This window comes from Erinaceus europaeus, chromosome 8 (assembly GCF_950295315.1).
Source record: "Erinaceus europaeus chromosome 8, mEriEur2.1, whole genome shotgun sequence".
Taxonomy (NCBI): domain Eukaryota; kingdom Metazoa; phylum Chordata; class Mammalia; order Eulipotyphla; family Erinaceidae; genus Erinaceus; species Erinaceus europaeus.
In genome coordinates this window covers 17,453,560-17,472,240 of record NC_080169.1, presented here as the reverse complement: position 1 = coordinate 17,472,240, position 18,681 = coordinate 17,453,560, and the positions used below count along the sequence as shown (strand labels likewise).

Below are 18,681 nucleotides of genomic sequence, written 5' to 3'. Positions count from 1 at the left end.
GTCTCATCCATACATGTGAGCAATCATTTATTTCTAACTGTAACCACACTCAGATTCAGCTGGTTCTCTATTGGAGAAGGGAGAGGCCAGATTGGTCTTACCCAGTTTTCAGATTATTCCCCCTTTTTACCTCATAGTTGAATCTTTGTAGGTAGTTTAGTATTTGGTCTTTAACATAGGAGCTTAAAAGGCAAATGCGTCTTCCTTATTCTGCTGGGTCTGTTCTAGTAACAATAATGATTGCTGGTAGGCACTGCATTTCTGTTCTTGATATGTCTTTCTACTCTCCCTTCTACTATCCATCACTTTCACCTCTTTTCTAGAGGGATATGTGAGTCTTTCAGGAAAATATAACTATACAATTGTGAAATTACTCTGTGGTTTAAAGTTCTTTTTTTTTAGAGGTAGAGACTTATTTATTGATTATTTTTAATTGCCACCAGGGTTCTTATGGCTGGGGCTTGGTGTCAGCACTGGCACTATGAATTGACTACCTTTTTTTGTTTCCTTTTTTATTTATAAAAAGGAAATATTGACAAAACCATAGGATAAGAGGGATACAACTCCACACAATTCCCACCATCAGAACTCTGTGTCCCATCCCCTCCCCTGATAGCTTCCCTATTCTTTATTTCTCTGGGAATATGGACCCAGGGACATTATAGGGTGCAGAAGGAGGACGGTCTGGCTTCTATAATTTCTTTTCTTTATAGAGTTGCTTTGAGGGTCAATGCTGGATTGTGATGATTGTACTATGATTTTTTTTTTCTCTGAAAGTCTTCCCTTTTTGGAAACAGAAGATGAAAAAATTTTAAACATCTACCAATATTCCTAACTAACTGGGATGATTTCTGTCCATCATGAGACATTTGGCAATGTCTGAAAATATTTTTCATGCTGATTGTTGTAGAGACTGGGAAAAAGGCCAAGGGTGCTGCTAAATATCCTACAGTGTAGAGGACAGACACAAGGACAAAGAATTACTTGAGCCAATATTGCAATAGTGACAGTGTTGAGAGACCCTGTCCCTACATACACAGAGAAAACAGTAAATATCCAGCTAACAATCTAGAGTTTTAATGTCCATGTTTCCCACAAGGCTGCACAGTGGCCTACTCTATTTGAAATTCATATAGAAAGTGAAACTGAATTCACAAAAATAATAGCTGTAGGAACAAGGTGAATATACAATTCCCCACATCAAGGCTTTGTCAAAATAGGTGTGAGTAGTATTTTTAAAACTTTTCCATACAATTCACTTAGAAAAATTCCAGACTAAATTAAAAATTTTTAATAATGTACTTACTGAGCAATGACTCAATATAAGATAAAAAAAAATATGGATCATTCCCAAGAGTCTGTCACTAGCATAAGATGTTCTCCTCTGAGTATACTAATAAGGTAATTTGCCCACTTGTGAATAAATGTGAGCACAGCTTTATTCCTGTGCTTGTTTGCTTGCTTATCTGAGGAAGTATACCATAAGCTAAGCCTGCAAAAGGATGACTGAGTTAGTATTGTGGTGAAGGTCACCTGGACGATGCCCACCTGGTAGTCATGGCTTCATAAGACAGTAGCTGTTCTCCTCAGCTTCCCTACTGGCTTAAGGTGTCATGGATTTACCATATGGTATCACAGAGAAAAAGCTCTGCTCAAAAAGTTTGCCTGTATGGTCTACATGATTATTATAACCTGTTAAGGGTATAAAATGATCTCAGCATTAAGTTGTTTAAATGTTATGACTTCTAGCAGATTTATTTTGACTTTATGGTCCTCTGCTAAAACCAGAACACATGATTATGCAACTGGTATGAAGAGAAGCACAGGGAATAGGGCATCATAAAGAATCAGATGGGGAGGTTCCTGGAAGATGGCGGACTGAGAAGCTGCTAGTGGCTTGAGCTCTGACCAAATCTTCTGGAAACGGTAGGATTTTCTGCCTTTAGTAGGCCAGTCAATAAGGGGTCCTAGCGGTGACACCAAGGAGGTGACTATAACTTAATTTGGGTTAAGAAACAGAGTAGAAAAAAAGGGAACAAAAAATTTTTTTCCTTTTAATTATTAAGCACACCGCCTCCCCCTTTCCCCCCCCATAACCAGTCCCTGGGGACCAGCTCCTAGCAGGCTCCCCTGCTGAGCTTCTGTCTTTACCAAATTCCTGTCCCACCAGGGAGTATCATTCATTCTAAGTCTATACCCTTCTGAAACCTCTGGCCTTTTTTCTTTCTAAGTAGCCAAACCCCCCCCACCTCACCCCACATAGCTAATTAAATAATTAAAAATAAATAAGTAAATAAATAAAACTCTTTCCTTTCACCACTCTTTTATGACTGTTCTTTTTCTTATCTTTTTCTTTTTTCTCTTTCTTTTTTTATTCTTTTTCTCATTCTTGTCATCCTTTCTTCCTTAATCCTACAGCTTCCAAAGCCACAGGCCCCAGCCCTCACACCACCAAACAGTGTGCTTTTTTGAATTCACTGATACACATTTGGGAATTATTTTGGGGAAGAATTCTGACTCAGTGTGGACTCACACTGCAAGTGTCTCTGCTCAACTTCCCTTCCTCCTTTAGCCACCCCTAGAATATACAGTGGATAGTAGATTTGCATAACTGTCTATTTCAGCTATCCTTGTCCTGTCCTGAGGTTTTTTTGTTTTTTTTTTTTCTCATTCTCAACAATCAGCTGCCTCTGATCACGAGGTTTGAGGTAATCTGGGACAGGGTTTTTTTTTTCCTGCTCTATTTTATTATTAATATTATATAAAGACATATATCTTCCCCCCCCCCTTTAGGTTGATCAGAATTAACTCTTAGGGTAATGAAAGCATTGCTAGGGTAGTGGGCATCTTATCTATTGTGGGAGGAACTTATCTCCTTACTCCTACCTCCTCTACAGACTCTCCCCTCCCTCCTCCTCCTAGCTAATTAAAAAAAATTAAATTAAATTAAAAATAAAGTAATAAAAAATACCTTTCCTTTCACTGCTCTTTAATTGCAGCTCTTTTTCTTATCTTTTACCTTTTCTCTCACTTGTCTCTTTTTTCTTTTTCTTTTTTTTTATATCTTGTCATACACTTCTTCCTTCCTTCTTCTTTGCCTTTCTGAATTTGTGAATTATTTTGGGGAAGAAATATGACTCAGAGTGGACTCTCTATGTGTGTATCTCTGCTCTAGTTCCCTTTCCCCTCTTGTTACCCCTAGAATATACAGTGGATAGTAGATTTACATAACTGTCTATTCTTGCTATCCCTTCTTTCTTTTCTCTTTCTTCTTCACTGTGATTTGGTTACTATTCTTTCACGGACTGGAGAAATTGTTTGGCTAGCTGGTAGTGATTAAACTGCTTCAATACTTGCTTCAGTTGCTACTGTAATTCCGGAGGTTGGTGAGTGCAATTGTCATAAAGGTATTTAGTAAAGTGATGCTTGTACTCAACACACAACAGCTGAGGAACAACAGAGCATTAAAAAAAACCACATAAATCAAAAAAATGGGTAGATCAAAAACAAATAAAACTGCTACTCCAATGAATGACAAGAGCCCAGAAGAAACTACAAATCAGCCAGAAGTAACCATAAGAAAAGTATGCAAGCAATAATAAACTTATTAATCACAGAAATGAAAACAACATTGGAGGAAAGGAATGGCAGTATTAGGGAAACAACGGTTGAGACCCCCAAGGAAAATACTGATTATCTTGAGGCAATTAGAGAACTGAAAGCTGAAATAGCTGTAATGAAGAAAGAAGCTGAGGCAAGGGAAAGCAGACTAACAGAAGCAGAAAACAAAATTAGTCAGACAGAGGATGAGTTACAGAAAACGAAGAAAGAGGTGAAAGAGCTTAAAAAGAGATTGAGAGACACTGAAAACAACAACAGAGACATATGGGATGATCTCAAAAGAAGTAACATTCGCATAATTGGCCTGCCAGAGGAAGAAAGAGAGGAAGGGGAACCAAACATTCTAGAGGAAATAATAGAAGAAAACTTCTCAGACCCAAATAAAAGAAAGGACATCAAGATTCAAGAGGCCCAGAGAGTACCAAACAGAATCAACCCAGACCTGAAGACACCAAGACACATAGTCACAATAAGAAGAAGTAAGGATAAAGAAAGGATCCTAAAGGCTGCAAGAGAGAAACAAAAAGTCACATACAAGGGAAAACCCATAAGATTATCTGCAGACTTCTCCACTCAAACTCTAAAAACCAGAAGAGAATGGCAAGATATCTATCGATCCCTGAATGAAAAAGGGTTTCAACCAAGGATAATATATCCTGCTAGAATTTCATTCAAACTAGATGGAGGGATCAAAACCTTCTTAGACAAACAACAGTTAAAAGAGGCAACCATCACCAAACCGGCCCTGAAAGAGGTTCTAAAAGACCTCTTATAAACAAGAACATCACTACAATACTGGCAATATATCAGAGCAAAAAAAAAATTTTTTTTTTGAACAATGGCACTACAATACACTAAATCCATAATATCAATAAATGTCAATGCCTTAAACTCACCCATCAAAAGGCACAGAGTTGGGGGATGGATCAGAAAACATAATCCAACCATATGCTGCTTGCAAGAATCCCATCTGTCACAACAAGATAAACACAGACTTAAAGTGAAAGGATGGAAAACTATCATACAGGCTAACGGACCACAAAAAAGGGCAGGAACAGCCATTCTCATCTCAGACACGATAGATTTTAAATTAAATACAGTAATAAAAGATAGGCAATGACATTACATAATGATTAGAGGATCAATCAGCCAAGAAGACTTAACAATCATTAACTTCTATGCATCCAATGAGGGACCATCTAAATACGTCAAGCACTTACTGAAAGAATTTCAAAAATACATCAATAGTAATACAATAATACTGGGAGACTTCAATACCCCACTCTCACACTTAGACAGATCAACAAAGCAGAGAACCAACAAAGATACAAGAGAATTGAATGAAGAGATTGACAGACTAGACCTCTTGGACATTTTCAGAGTCCTTCACCCCAAAAAACTGAATACACCTTCCTTTCAAATCCATATAACACATACTCAAGGATAGACCACATGTTAGGACACAAAGACAGCATCAATGAATTCAAGAACATTAAAATCATCCCAAGTATCTTCTCAGACCACAGTGGAGTAAAACTAGCATTTAACAACAAACAAACAATTTATAAAGTCACAGAATTTGGAAACTAAACAGCATACTCCTTAAAAACCACTGGGTCAGATATTTACTCAAGCAGGAAATTCAAATGTTCCTGAAACAAAAGAAATGAAGACACAACCTATCAAAATATTTGGGACACAGATAAAGCAGTACTGAGAGGGAAACTTATAGCCATACAATCACATATTAAACACCAAGAAGAAGCTCAAATGAATGACCTTACTGCACACCTCAAGGACTTAGAGGACGAGGAACAAAGGAACTCTAAAGCATCCAGAAGGGCAGAAATCACTAAAGTTAGAGCAGAAATAAACAAAATCGAAAATAAAAGAACCATACAAAAGATCAATGAAGTCAAATGTTGGTTCTTTGAAAGATTAAACAAAATTGACACATCCCTAGCCAGACTCACCAAACAAAAAAAAAGAGAGAAGACTCAAATTAATAGAATTGTAAACGATGGAGGAGATATCACAACTGACACCACAGAAATCCAGAGAATCCTGCGAAACTTCTATAAAGAACTATATGCCACTAAGCTAGAGAATCTGGAAGAAATGGAACAATTCCTAGAAACCTATGCACTTCCAAAACTGAACCAAGAAGAACTACAAAATCTAAATGCACCAATCACAGACAAAGAAATTGAAACCGTTATTAAGAATCTCCACAACAACAAAAGTCCTGGACCAGATGGCTTCACAAATGAATTCTACAAAACTTTCAGGAAACAGTTAATACCCATACTTCTTAAGCTATTCCATAAGATTGAAGAAACAGGAATACTCTCTTCCACCTTTTATGAAGCCAACATCACCCTGATACCAAAAGCTGATAGGGACAGAACAAAAAAGGAAAACTACAGACCAATATCTCTGATGAACATAGATGCCAAAATATTAAACAAGATCTTGGCCAACCGGATACGGCAACACATCAAAAAGATTGTTCATCATGACCAAGTGGGATTCATCCCAGGAATGCAAGGCTGGTTCAACATCCGTAAGTCAATCAATGTCATTCATCACATCAATAAAATCAAAGCCAAAAACCACATGATTATCTCAATAGATGCAGAGAAAGCCTTTGACAAAATCCAACACCCATTCACGCTCAAAACTCTACAAAAAATGGGAATAGATGGGAAATTCCTGAAGATAGTGCAGTCTATATATAGCAAACCTACAGCTACCATCATACTCAATGGACAGAAGCTGAAAGCATTCCTCCACAGATAGGGGACTAGACAGGGCTGTCCACTGTCACCGTTACTCTTCATCATAGTACTGGAAGTTCTTGCCATAGCAATCAGGCAAGAGAAATGAATCAAAGGAATACAGATTGGAAGGGAAGAAGTCAAGCTCTCACTATTTGCAAATGATATGATAGTATACATAGAAAAACCTAAAGAATCCAGCAGAAAATTACTGGAAGTTATTAGGCAATATAGCAAGGTATCAGGGTACAAAATCAATGTACAAAAATCAGTGGCATTTCTTTATGCAAACACTAAAACTGAAGAAGAAGACATCCATAAATCACTTCCATTTACTATTTCAGCAAAATCAATCAAATACCTAGGAATAAAGTTGACCAAAGAAGTGAAAGACTTGTATGCTGAAAACTATGAGTCGCTACTCAAGGAAATAGAAATGATACCAAGAAATGGAAAGATATCCCATGCTCATGGATTGGAAGAATAAATATCATCAAAATAAATATTCTCCCCAGAGCCATATACAAATTTAATGCAATACCCATCAAAGTTCCACCAAGCTTCTTTAAGAGAATAGAACAAAAACTACAATCATTTATCTGGAACATGAAAACACCTAGCACTCCAAAATCATCTTAAGGAAAAGAAACAGAAATGGAGGCATCACACTCCCAGACCTTAAACTATATTATAAAGCCATCATCATCAAAACAGCATGGTACTGGAACAAAAATAGGCACACAGACCAGTGGAACAGAATTGAAAGCCCAGAAATAAATCCCAACACCTATGGACATCTAATCTTTGATAAGGGGGCCCAAAGTATTAAATGGAAAAAGGAGGCTCTCTTCAATAAATGGTGGTGGGAAAACTGGGTTGTAACATGCAGAAGGATGAACTTGAACCACTTTATCTCACCAGAAACAAAAATCAACTCCAAATGGATCAAAGACCTAGATGTCAGACCAGAAAAAATCAAATACTTAGAGGAAAACATTGGTAAAACACTTTCCCACCTACACCTCAAGGACATCTTTGATGAATCAAACCCAATTGCAAGGAAGACTAAAGCAGAAACAAACCAATGGGACTACATCAAATTGAAAAGCTTCTCACATCCAAAGAAACTATTAAACAAACAAAGAGACCCCTCACAGAATGGGAGAAGATCTTCACATGCCAGACATCAGACAAGAAACTAATCACCAAAATATATAAAGAGCTCAGCAAACTTAGCCGCAAAAAAGCAAATGACCCCATCCAAAAATGGGCAGAGGAAATGAACAAAACATTCACCACAGAGGAGATCCAAAAGGCTAACAAACATATGAAAAACTGCTCTAGGTCACTGATTATCAGAGAAATGCAAATTAAGACAACACTAAGATACCACCTCACTCCTGTAAGAATGGCATACATCAAAAAGGACAGCAGCAACAAATGCTGGAGAGGTTGTGGTGACAGAGGAACCCTTTTACATTGCTGGTGGGAATGTAAATTGGTATAGCCTCTGCAGAGAGCAGTCTGGAAAACTCTCAGAAGGCTAAACATGGACCTTCGATATGATCCAGTAATTCCTCTCCTGGGGTTATACCCCAAGGACTCCATAACACCCAACCAAAAAGAGGTGTATACTCCTATGTTCATAGCAGCACAATTCATAATAGCTAAAACCTGGAAGCAAGCCAGGTGCCCAACAACAGAAGAGTGGCTGAGAAAGCTGTGGTATATATACATAATGGAATACTATGCAGCTATCAAGAACAATGAACCCACCTTCTCTGACCCATCTTGGACAGAGCTAGGAGGAATTATGTTAAGTGAGCTAAGTCAGAAAGATAAAGATGAGTATGGGATGATCCCACTCATCAACAGAAGTTGAGGAAGAAGATCTGAAAGGGAAACTGAAAGCAGGACCTGACCAAATTGTAAGTAGGGTACCAAAGTAAAAACCCTGTGGTGAGGGGTAGATATGCAGCTTCCTGGGACAGTGGGGGGTGGGAGTGGGTGGGAGGGATGGGTCATAGTCTTTTGGTGGTGGGAATGGTGTTTATGTACACTCCTAGTAAAATGTAGTCATATAAATCACTAGTTAATTAATACGAGAGGGGGATAATTAATTTTATGTCTCAAAGTTTTTCAAAACACAAACTGAATCTTTTCAATATATAGGCTGTGTAATTGATATGCGGACTCTCTCAAAAGCCTAGACCAAGTAGATCAGAAGCAACCAATAGCACAGCTATATACAAGATACTGGGTACTGTACAACAAACCCTAACAAAAGGACTTTTCAAAGTTAACCCAATTACCAAATAATGTGATGATAACATTAACTATCGATTGTCTTTTTGAACCCTAAGACAGCAGGAACCTCACATCTCCACTATAGAGCCTCTACTTCCCCCAGTCCTGGAACCCTTGGATAGGGTCCACTTTCCCGTATGCCTCTCCCAAGCCATATCAAATAATATTGCATCTGCCGATCACAACCTAACCAACACAGCGATTGCCACCTCAACAATGCTTCACTTCAGACTGTGTCCAGAGACTTCACGTGTGGAATGGCAACCCTTCAGCTTCATTACTCGGGTGAGACCTTTCCTTTCATAGTATACTCTAATTCCATCTCAGGTGGTTCACTTTCTAACAAAGTCCTAAAACCTAGATATAGACAAGGTTCTGTGAGAGAGAGCATATGTTCACACGTATCCGTAAACTACTGCAAAATATATACCTAAAAGCAGAAGTACACTAAAGTTTGTAGTGAGTACCCCCCTAACACTTCCTCTCCACTATTCCAAGCTTTGGGTCCATGATTGCTCAACAATTTGTTTGGCTTCGTATGTTAACTCTCTTTTCAGTCACCAGGTTCCAGATGTCATCAGGATGCCGGCCAGGCTTCCCTAGACTGAAGACCCCACCAATGTGTCCTGGAGCTCTGCTTCCCCAGAGACCCACCCTACTAGGGAAAGAGAGAGGCAGACTGGGAGTATGGACTGACCAGTCAACGCCCATGTTCAGCAGGGAAGCAATTACAGAAGCCAGACCTTCTACCTTCTGCAACCCACAATGACCCTGGGTCCATGCTCCCAGAGGGATGGAGAATGGGAAACCTATCAGGGGAGGGGGTGGGATATGGAGATTGGGTGGTGGGAATTGTGTGGAGTTGTACCCCTCCTACCCTATGGTTTTGTTAATTAATACTTTTTTTAAATTAAAAAAAAAAAGAAAAGAAAATGATATTCAAAAAAAAAAAGAATCAGATGCGGTTGGGTGTGAGGCACCTGGTTGAGCATATATGTTACAGTGCACATGGACCTAGATCGAGTCCCCGGTCCCTACCTGCAGGGGGGAAGCTTCACAAGTGGTGAGGCAGGGCTGCAGGTGTCTCTCTGTCTCTCTCCCTCTCTATCCCTCTTACCCTCTTGATTTCTGGCTGTCTCTATCTAATAAATAAAGATAATTTTAAAAAGAAAAGAAAAGAATCAGGTGCATCCACCAGTGAGGTAAGGCACTTATCAAATCCTTTGTATAGCAAAGTGGCAAGTAGCTATAAAAGGAGTAGAGACAAGAAAAACTTGATGGAAGGAGGACACACAGAAGGATTGAACAGAGTTTAGGTGGGTTTCCCAGGTGATAAAATTCATGGAGGTCCTAGGGAAACTCTGAGTCAACAAGGGCAGAGTACATACAATAGCTCTTTGTACTTAAGGAAGAGATATCAGGAGATTAAAAAAAATTATGCTGTTTCTCCTTTGCCAAGAGTTGGTAAGAATATATCCTGTCTATGTCCTGAATCAACCTGCACCCTTCAGATTATGCACTATTCTGCTAAGGAGTGCCTAGGTATAATGGATTATCCCTAGGGTAAAAGAAAAGGAAGCCATGAAATCTGAAGTCACATACCAGAGGTGTTTCTATCACACATTTATTGTGTCCCTTTGGACAAGTCAGTCACTGATTCAGTTTCCTCATATGAGAATTGGCAACAAGGTCTGTACCTCCCTATCTATGCCTCTAAGACTAATTTTAGTGGTCGGGTAATTCATGGATGACAATGCAAGTCATATGAGCATCTTAATACAAATGAGTTACTTAATTTTACTTTAGTGCCTAGACCCATCATCTCAGAAATCAAAGAGTTCTCCTCACATTCTCAGATTCAGACATGACAGTTTCCTAAAGCTGAAGCTGTCTAGAAGGAGTTTAGTAGTCTCATATAAGAGTTTCTGAAAATTGAAAGCCTTTACCAAACTCAGGGCCTGCTGAATCTGGTAGTATATGATCAAGTCATAGAGAAGAAATTGCTGAAAAGACCAGAGTGAAATGAAAATTTTGAGCTTGGAGGAAACAAAAGGTAAAGCTGAGGGTGCTTTAGGAAGGCAATAGGATTTTTGAGTATTATATTCCCAGCCTGCCAATTTCTTATGTTAAAACTCAATGACATATTTATTATTATTGCCATTTTTTAAAGCCTAGAGTTAATTCTGTCCAAGATTATATTTGGGCTACAGTAGGGTTTTGAGATGCATGTTGAAGTTCACCACACTCTGCACATGGGTTGTGGGTCGAATCAGAGGCCTCTTTTATGTGCTAATAATTTTCCTTTCAGTGAAGTGGTGCAGAAGCACAATGAAGTGTAGGGGATTGTGTTAGATGTTAGAGCTGAAGAATGTCTATCAACCACTATTTGAGTGTTAGTCCTTTTTTAAGTCATCCAGGATGTATGATGTACAAATACAACAATGGTAATTTCCATATACCCCCTTCCTGAGAATCCATTTAATTGCAATTTTCTTAGAATTACTTAATTTAGCACCATTCCTTAATATAGAAATGGAACCAGGTAGTAAGGACATGCCAGGGACAGCAGAGTCAGCATAAGCTATCAAGCCTAATGTATGGAGTCACTGTCATCACTACTGATCATTAAAAATAAGGCTAAAACACATTAAGAAAACCTGCCAGTTAAGAACCACTAAATCCTTTCACTAGTCAATGACAGGGCAATTTTCAGCTTTGAATTTTCATCATCCATTTCTTTTCTCTCCTCATTCATTTTTTTTTCTGATTTGTGCAGAGTTGCATTATCATCCTTGAACTAAGCTGCCTCTTACCTACCTCCCTCTTTTGTCTCTTTCCTGTCTTCTCATCTCTGATCACTCATTCCAGAAGTTATCTTCACCATACTCTTTAGGTTGTATAATCTATGATAGAGGTTATATAGTCTATGATACAGCTACATATAGCTCATATCATATGTCACACATAACCTATTCCTTTTATTTCTGTAAAGAAAATAGGACAAACAAAAAAGAAACATTCAGTGGAGATTCATGATTTAAAAGATAACCCTGAGCCTTACTACAAAACTACTGAAATAGTAACGAAACCCAGAGTAAATATATCAAGTACCTGATTTAGGAGAGAAATGGCAGGAAAATCAAGGCAGAGACAGAATGTTTTTTTCTAAATATGCTGAAAGCAGAATTAGTAGAATTTAGTACCTAGCTGTAATGTAGTGATAAAGAGGAAAGAATGAAAAATAACCACATTTTCCCACTGTGCTCTTAGGTCAATGTGGTTTCTTTAGCAAAGATAAGAGAAAACTGAGGTGAGGAGTTAGGTAATTGAGTCAGGAGTCGGGTGGTAGCACAGCAGGTTAAGCACATGTGGCACAAAGCACAAGGACTGGCATCCCGGTTCAAGCCGTCGGCTCCCCACCTGCAAGGGAGTGGCTTCACAAGCGGTGAAGCAGGTCTGCAGGTGTCTGTCTTTCTCTCCCCCTCTCTGTCTTCCCCTCCTCTCTCCATTTCTCTCTGTCCTATCTAACAATGACGACATCAATAACAACAACAATAATAACTACAACAATAATAAAAAGACAGCAAGGGCAACAAAAGGGAAAATAAATAAATACATTTTTTAAAAAAATGGAATTGAGTCATCAAGGTCTGCATATAGAGAGCTGCATTTGGGGCTGAGGGTCACTTCAGTGGACAATCAGTGCTGTTAGTGGGCAGAGAAAACTAGAGATTTGGAAAGTCAAATTAAGAACACCCTCCAGTCATTTTCTCCTCTTCCCTCTCTATTTGTTCTGAAACCAGATACGTCTTGAGAAGCAAATGCATATCAACTCCTAGGATGAGTATTAGATAAAATAGTATACCCATGTGTCACCATCTGTACTGTAATTCATTAATATCCCCCAAGAACAAAAGAAAAAAATAATAAAATTTAAAAAGAAAAATATAAAGACTTTATGTTCAAAGTACTTACAGGTCCTAGCCAGTGGCATAAAACATTGAATGAGGAGAGAGTTGTCAGAGGAGGTAACATAGAAGAGCAACAGGGGTTAGGATGTGTGCATTTGTTTGTTTCCTAAACATCTGAGGCAGAAGTTTCTCTATAGTTGTCTGATACCATGTGGTCCTACAGAGATGTTGCTGCAATGCCAGGATCAGTATATGCAGGTAACATAGGAAAGAACAAAAAGGTTCTAAGGTAAAGTGAATATGCAACACAGTTCTCAAGTCTGGGAGCAGCCCCGAGTCAAGACATGACAGAGAGTTTGTTTTTCCATCACTTGCCATACCACTTGCTTTTTCTTGCCTTTCCCCTCCCCATTGATTGCCTTAAATGAAATACGAACTCCTCAAATCCATCATTACCAATTTTGACTATTATTTCATAATTTTAATAATTACTAACAAACGAAACTTGCCAAAGAAACTGGTTGTGTGGGGAGTCGGGCTGTAACGCAGCGGGTTAAGTGCAGGTGGCACTAAGCTCAAGGACCGGCGTCAGGATCCTGGCTCCCCACCTGCAGGCAGGTCCCTTCTCAGGCGGTGAAGCAGGTCTGCAGGTGTCTGTCTTTCTCTCCCCCTCTCTGTCTTCCCCTCCTCTCTCCATTTCTCTCTGTCCTATCCAACAACAATGACATCAATAATAACTACAACAATAAAACAACAAGGGCAACAAAAGGGAATAAAAAAAGAAAAAAAAAAAAGAAACTGGTTGTGTGTGTGTGTGTGTGTGTGTGTGTGCTGTGCCTTGAATATGCCATGAAGTAAACTTAAATTCAATGAGCACCTAAAGTGCCAAAGACTGTACTTACTAGGTAATTTGCAATACATTATTTAGTCTATTTTTCACAATAATCCTGTCAGATACATATATACCATCCTTCCTTGAGGTAAATTCTTGAGAACTCAGAGAAATAAGCAACTTGTTGGCTACTAGTATAGAGTTTGGATCTACGTCTTTGTTTTTCAAATTTTCAAAACAAAAACAAAACCTCTGAAAATGGACACAATTTAAATTAGAAACTCAGTTAATATTCACAAAGTCCTGCTGAGTCCATTCTCAGTCACTTACTAGGTGTATGGAAGTTAGGCAAGTGAGTTTCCCTCTGTGTTAATCTTTTTCATCTATACAATGAAGAACAGCAGCTCAATTTCATTGAATTCTGAGAGGATTCAATAAGATAATTCACACAATAAACATAGTCACTCTGTGGGGACTTTCACCAATGTCAAGCTGGCTCCAAATAAAAGAAATGCAATGCATATGCACAGATACTGCCCTAAAATACTTAAAGTTGAGTTTTCACACTATGGATCTCATTTTGCCCTTCAAGGAGTCCTGTTTTTCTTCAACTCAGTACATTATTTTGATGGGAAACATAAAGATGTAGCTTTTCCTTTAATGAGTGTATGAAGACCATCTCTGTAGACTCATGTTCTTTCTTTACTACACTGTCTCTAAAAACTGAAACTTGTCCACCATGTGCTATTCACAGAGAGCCCATCCTCTCCTTTACTCACCTGTTCTGGATACTTTCTCCCAATGATCTCTGCCACAGTGTTGAAGGAGTCAACATCCGGGTAGTTCTTTGCCCCCATCTTCAGCTGGACGACAACTCTGCTCCCACGAGAAGCCATTCTCGCCACCATTTCTGCATCTTCCACGGTAATACAGGCTGTTGGGATTTTCGGAACACCATCCTGATATTTCTGAATACCTGTGTGAGGACTGAGAAGAGGCACCACTGGATTACTTTAAGAGTGAAAATACGTACCCTCTTATCCTATGGTTTTGTCAATAGTTCCCTTTTATAAATAATAATAATAAAAAGAGTGAAACTATGATTTACCTGGTCAGATGACCCCACCAATATGTCCTGGAGCCCCACCTCTCCAGAACCCTGAGAGAGAGACAGGCTGGGAGGATGGATCAGCCTGCCAACACCTACATTCAGAAGCAATTACAGAAGTCAGACCTTCCACCTTCTGCACCCTGTAGTGATCCTGGATCCATGCTCCCAGAGGGATATAGAATAGGAAAGCTTTCAAGTGAGGGGATGGGATAGGGAGTTCTGGTGGTGGGAACTGTGAGGAATTGTACCCCTCGTATCCTATGGTCTTATCAATATTTCCATTTTATAAATTTTTTAAAAGAGTGAAAATACCAGGGGCTCGAACCTGGGTCCTTGTGCACTGTAATGTGTGCACTTAACCAGGTGCACCACCACTTAGCTCCTTACATGTATAGTTTCTTATTCCCCCATGATACCACTCTCTCCACCACCTGACATCTTCCCCAAGGTGGTGCATTGAGTTCCTGAAGCTCTCTGAACCCTCTGGCACCTCCCCCATTTAGAGTCCGTGGCACTGCTGTAATAAACCACAGCTACTCCGAAGTTACAAAAAAAAAAAGTGAAAATAGATCAAAGTGTAATTTAAAAGTCTCTGTATTTGACCTTTAACTTTTTATTTTCTTCTCCTAATTTTCTAAATCATTTTAATGAGGGTGTTTAATGTATATATTGATGATGGTTATGTCTTCCTGTTGGATTGATCCTCTGACCAATGTGTAGTGCCCAGGTCTGTCTCTTAGCACCTTCTTTGTTGTAAGTCTATATTATCTGACAGCAGGATAGCTGTTCCTGCATATTTATTTATTTATTTATGGCACTGTCGTTTTTGCCGGGCTGGCTTTGCGGGCGGGAGACAGAGACGACCAGAGGCTCATGGCTGAGCTGGGAAGCAGTATCTCTTTATTGATGAGCGGGAAAGTGGTTCAACAAACTAATCTAATCTAATCACGACCCAATTCTGTCCTGCTTCCCGCTCCTCCGTACGTAGGAAGAGTCAGGAACAAGGGAAATACCTATGATAGGGGTCCGGGGAAGAAAGAAGCGCGAACCAGCAATGACTAAACCAAATATCCCAGAGGCGGGGGGGGGGGGGGGGGGGGGGGGGGGGGGGGACGACGACGACCCAAACCCCGGAGGCAGTGGGTGCCCAGCCAACAGTGAACGTGCAAACAGAACACATAGCAAGCAACACAAACGAACCCAATGTGATGATAAAACAGAAGACTTAACAAGCAGAATCCAGAAGCATACCAACACTGCACTATTAATCTACTGCTCCTGGAGGCTATTTTACCCTTTTGTTGCCCTTGTTGTTTATCATTGTTGTTGTTGTTGGATAGAACAGAGAGAAATCAAGAGAGGATGGGCAGACAGAGGGAGAGAAAAGAGACACCTGCACTCCTGCTTCACCGCTAATGAATCGACCCCTCTGCAGGTGGGGAGCCAGAGGCTCAAACCAGATCTTTACCCAGGTCTTTGAGCTTGGCTCCACGTGCGCTTAAGCCACTGCACTAAAACCCAGCTGCCTCTTCCTGCATTTTGTTGTTGTTGTTGTTCTGCATTGTTGGCTTGGGATAACTCGTTTCAGCCCGTCACTTGGAGCTTCTCTTTGCCTTTTTTTCCCAGATGTATGTTCCCTTTACATCATCATGCACCAGGACCCTCCCTCTCACCCTTTCCCCAGAGTCCTTTGCTTTGATGCAATACATAGTGCCTATTCCAAGTTTTACTTTGTGTTCTTCCGTGTTGTTCCTAGTTTGTAAGTTCAGCCTATAACTGAAATTGTTCAGTATTTGATCTTCTCTTTTTAGTTTATCTGTGTCACTATTTAAGAGAGACAAGTAACTTCCAAATTCAAACCTCTGAATTTGAATCACTGTTCTTGAGTATCTCCAATTCGTCCTAACTTCATATAGAACAGGAATCGCATTCACAGTCTAGCTTTACTTTTTTTTGCCTCCAGGATTATTGCTGGGGCTTGGTGCCTGCACTACAAATACACCACTCCTTGAGGCTTTTTTCCCCCTTTTCTTGCCCTTGTTGTTTATGGATGTTGTTTTGATTGTTATTGTTGTCACTGCTGTCATTGTTGTTGGATAAGGCTGAGGTAAATTGAGAGAGGAGGAGAAGACAGAGAGGGGGAAAGAAAGATGAATACCTACAGACCTGCCTCACTGTTTGTGAAGGAGCCCCCTTGCAGGTGGGGAGCTGGGGGCTCGAACCAGAATCTTTAAGCCAGTCCTTGTGCTTTACACCATGTGCTACCGCCTGAACCCCTCTTTACATTTTCTACCACATGGTAACAGAGGCATGTGATAAACTCTTTTTTTCCCCCAATGTTCTATATTTCCAAAGTGAAGAATAATATTACTACTGACCTCATATGATTGCCAGGAAGAATAACATAGCTAATATATAAAGATTAATGCACACAGCAATGATTCAAAACATTTGTTGTTATTGTTATTTCTTCAGTGTTAACTTTTCCTACTAAGTTGGTAGAGTGATTAATGACCAGAATTGGTTTAGAACATGTGGAAAGACAATCTAAATATTTATTATCCATGTAAACTTACATGATGTCTGGGATTCAACAAACTCTCCTTGCTCTCTTAAGAGACAGTCAGTATAACACCTCTTTGTAAATGCTTCTTCACAGGTTTGTGTAAATAATCTACCTAAACACATTTGTGCTAGTAAATTGCAGGGAATAGTTCTTAAAGTGAGGATAGTAAGTCAGTTATGTGCCTGTGTATTCACTGAGGAAATGGCACTGCAAAACATTTTCAAAGTGCTATTCTAAATCCAAGAAGGAAAAGTCCCATAATTTACTACTGCAATTAAGCATGTTTTCCAGTGGTAGAGTACCGAGAATGAGTCACTAAAAAATAGACAGTATTTGACCCCTTTTTGGGCCCCCCATAGCATCTTGCCCTCAACTTGGAACAACAATGGTAGAGAATGTTCCATCCTCTGAAGGGACAATGGACAGCATACTCTATGCTACACCTGAGTAAGATGAGTCTATACTGGGGCAGCTTGGAATGTTCCTACTCATGTCCACAGAAAGTGAGCTCAGACCTACAGGGATGCAGAGGTCACATAGACTCCTCAGCTGATTATGGGCCCCAGATCACATCAAATTGATGGGGTTTACAGTCAACAATATTTATATACCTTTCCCATATTAGAGAGTTACTCTCTTCCCTGAACCAGCTTTCTGATCCTTTTCCAGCCATGACATCATCTCCCCAGACAATAATTTGGATCTACCTGCATATCAGATTTCAGGCTCAGGGGAAAAAAAGAAAAAAAGAAAAAAAAAAACTAGTATAGCCACAGACCCTTTGGAATATAACTAAAATATGTCTACTAGCTATCTACAAAATGGAGACCCCCTCCAACTCTTCATCTGCACTATTCCAGCCTTTAAGTTCATGATTGATCAACAATTTACTTGGCTTTGTATGTTAACTCTCTTTTCAGCCACCAGGTTCGAGATGCTACCATGATGCCAACAAGACTTCCCTGGACAGACAGCCCCACCAATGTGTCCTGGAGCTCCGCTTCCCCAGAGCCCAACACTACTAGGGAAAGAGAGAGGCAGGCTGGGAGTATGGATTGACCAGTCAATGCCCATGTTCAGTGGGGAAGCAATTACAGAAGCCAGACCTTCCACCTTCTGCATCCCACAATGACTTTGGGTCCATACTCCCAGAGGGGTAGAGAATAGGAAAGCTATCAGAGGAGGGGATGGGATACAGAGTTCGGGTAGTGGGAATTGTGTGGCATTGTACCCCTTTTATCCTATGGTTTTGTCAATGTTTCCTTTTTATAAATAAATAAATAAAAATAGAATGAATGCGTAACATCTATTTGGAGTCCTAAACTTCCACTTTTGACTATACTTCAGGGAGTCATCAGCATAAACAACATATTCCTGATCCCATTTACAAACCTTATCTGCAAAGAAAGCCATGAAAATAAAAACAAGAACATTCAATGATTGATCACAATCCTTCACAAACTCTCTCCAAATGCACTGAAGGAGGAAACATGCCACATCCCATTTTGTGGTGTCACTATTACTAATATCAAAATCAAATCTATTGAGAAAAAAAA

At 39.6% G+C, this 18,681-nt stretch overlaps 1 protein-coding gene across 1 annotated transcript in view; it reads right to left on the bottom strand.

The window, feature by feature from the left end:
- The window catches only part of CPQ (carboxypeptidase Q), a 512,842-nt gene that overhangs the window by 272,714 nt on the left and 221,447 nt on the right, over nucleotides 1–18,681 (bottom strand). The window contains exon 4 of the mRNA XM_007532254.3: nucleotides 14,228–14,435. Within this exon, the coding sequence (XP_007532316.1) occupies nucleotides 14,228–14,435 (208 nt within the window). The remainder of the gene's footprint in view (nucleotides 1–14,227; nucleotides 14,436–18,681) is intronic.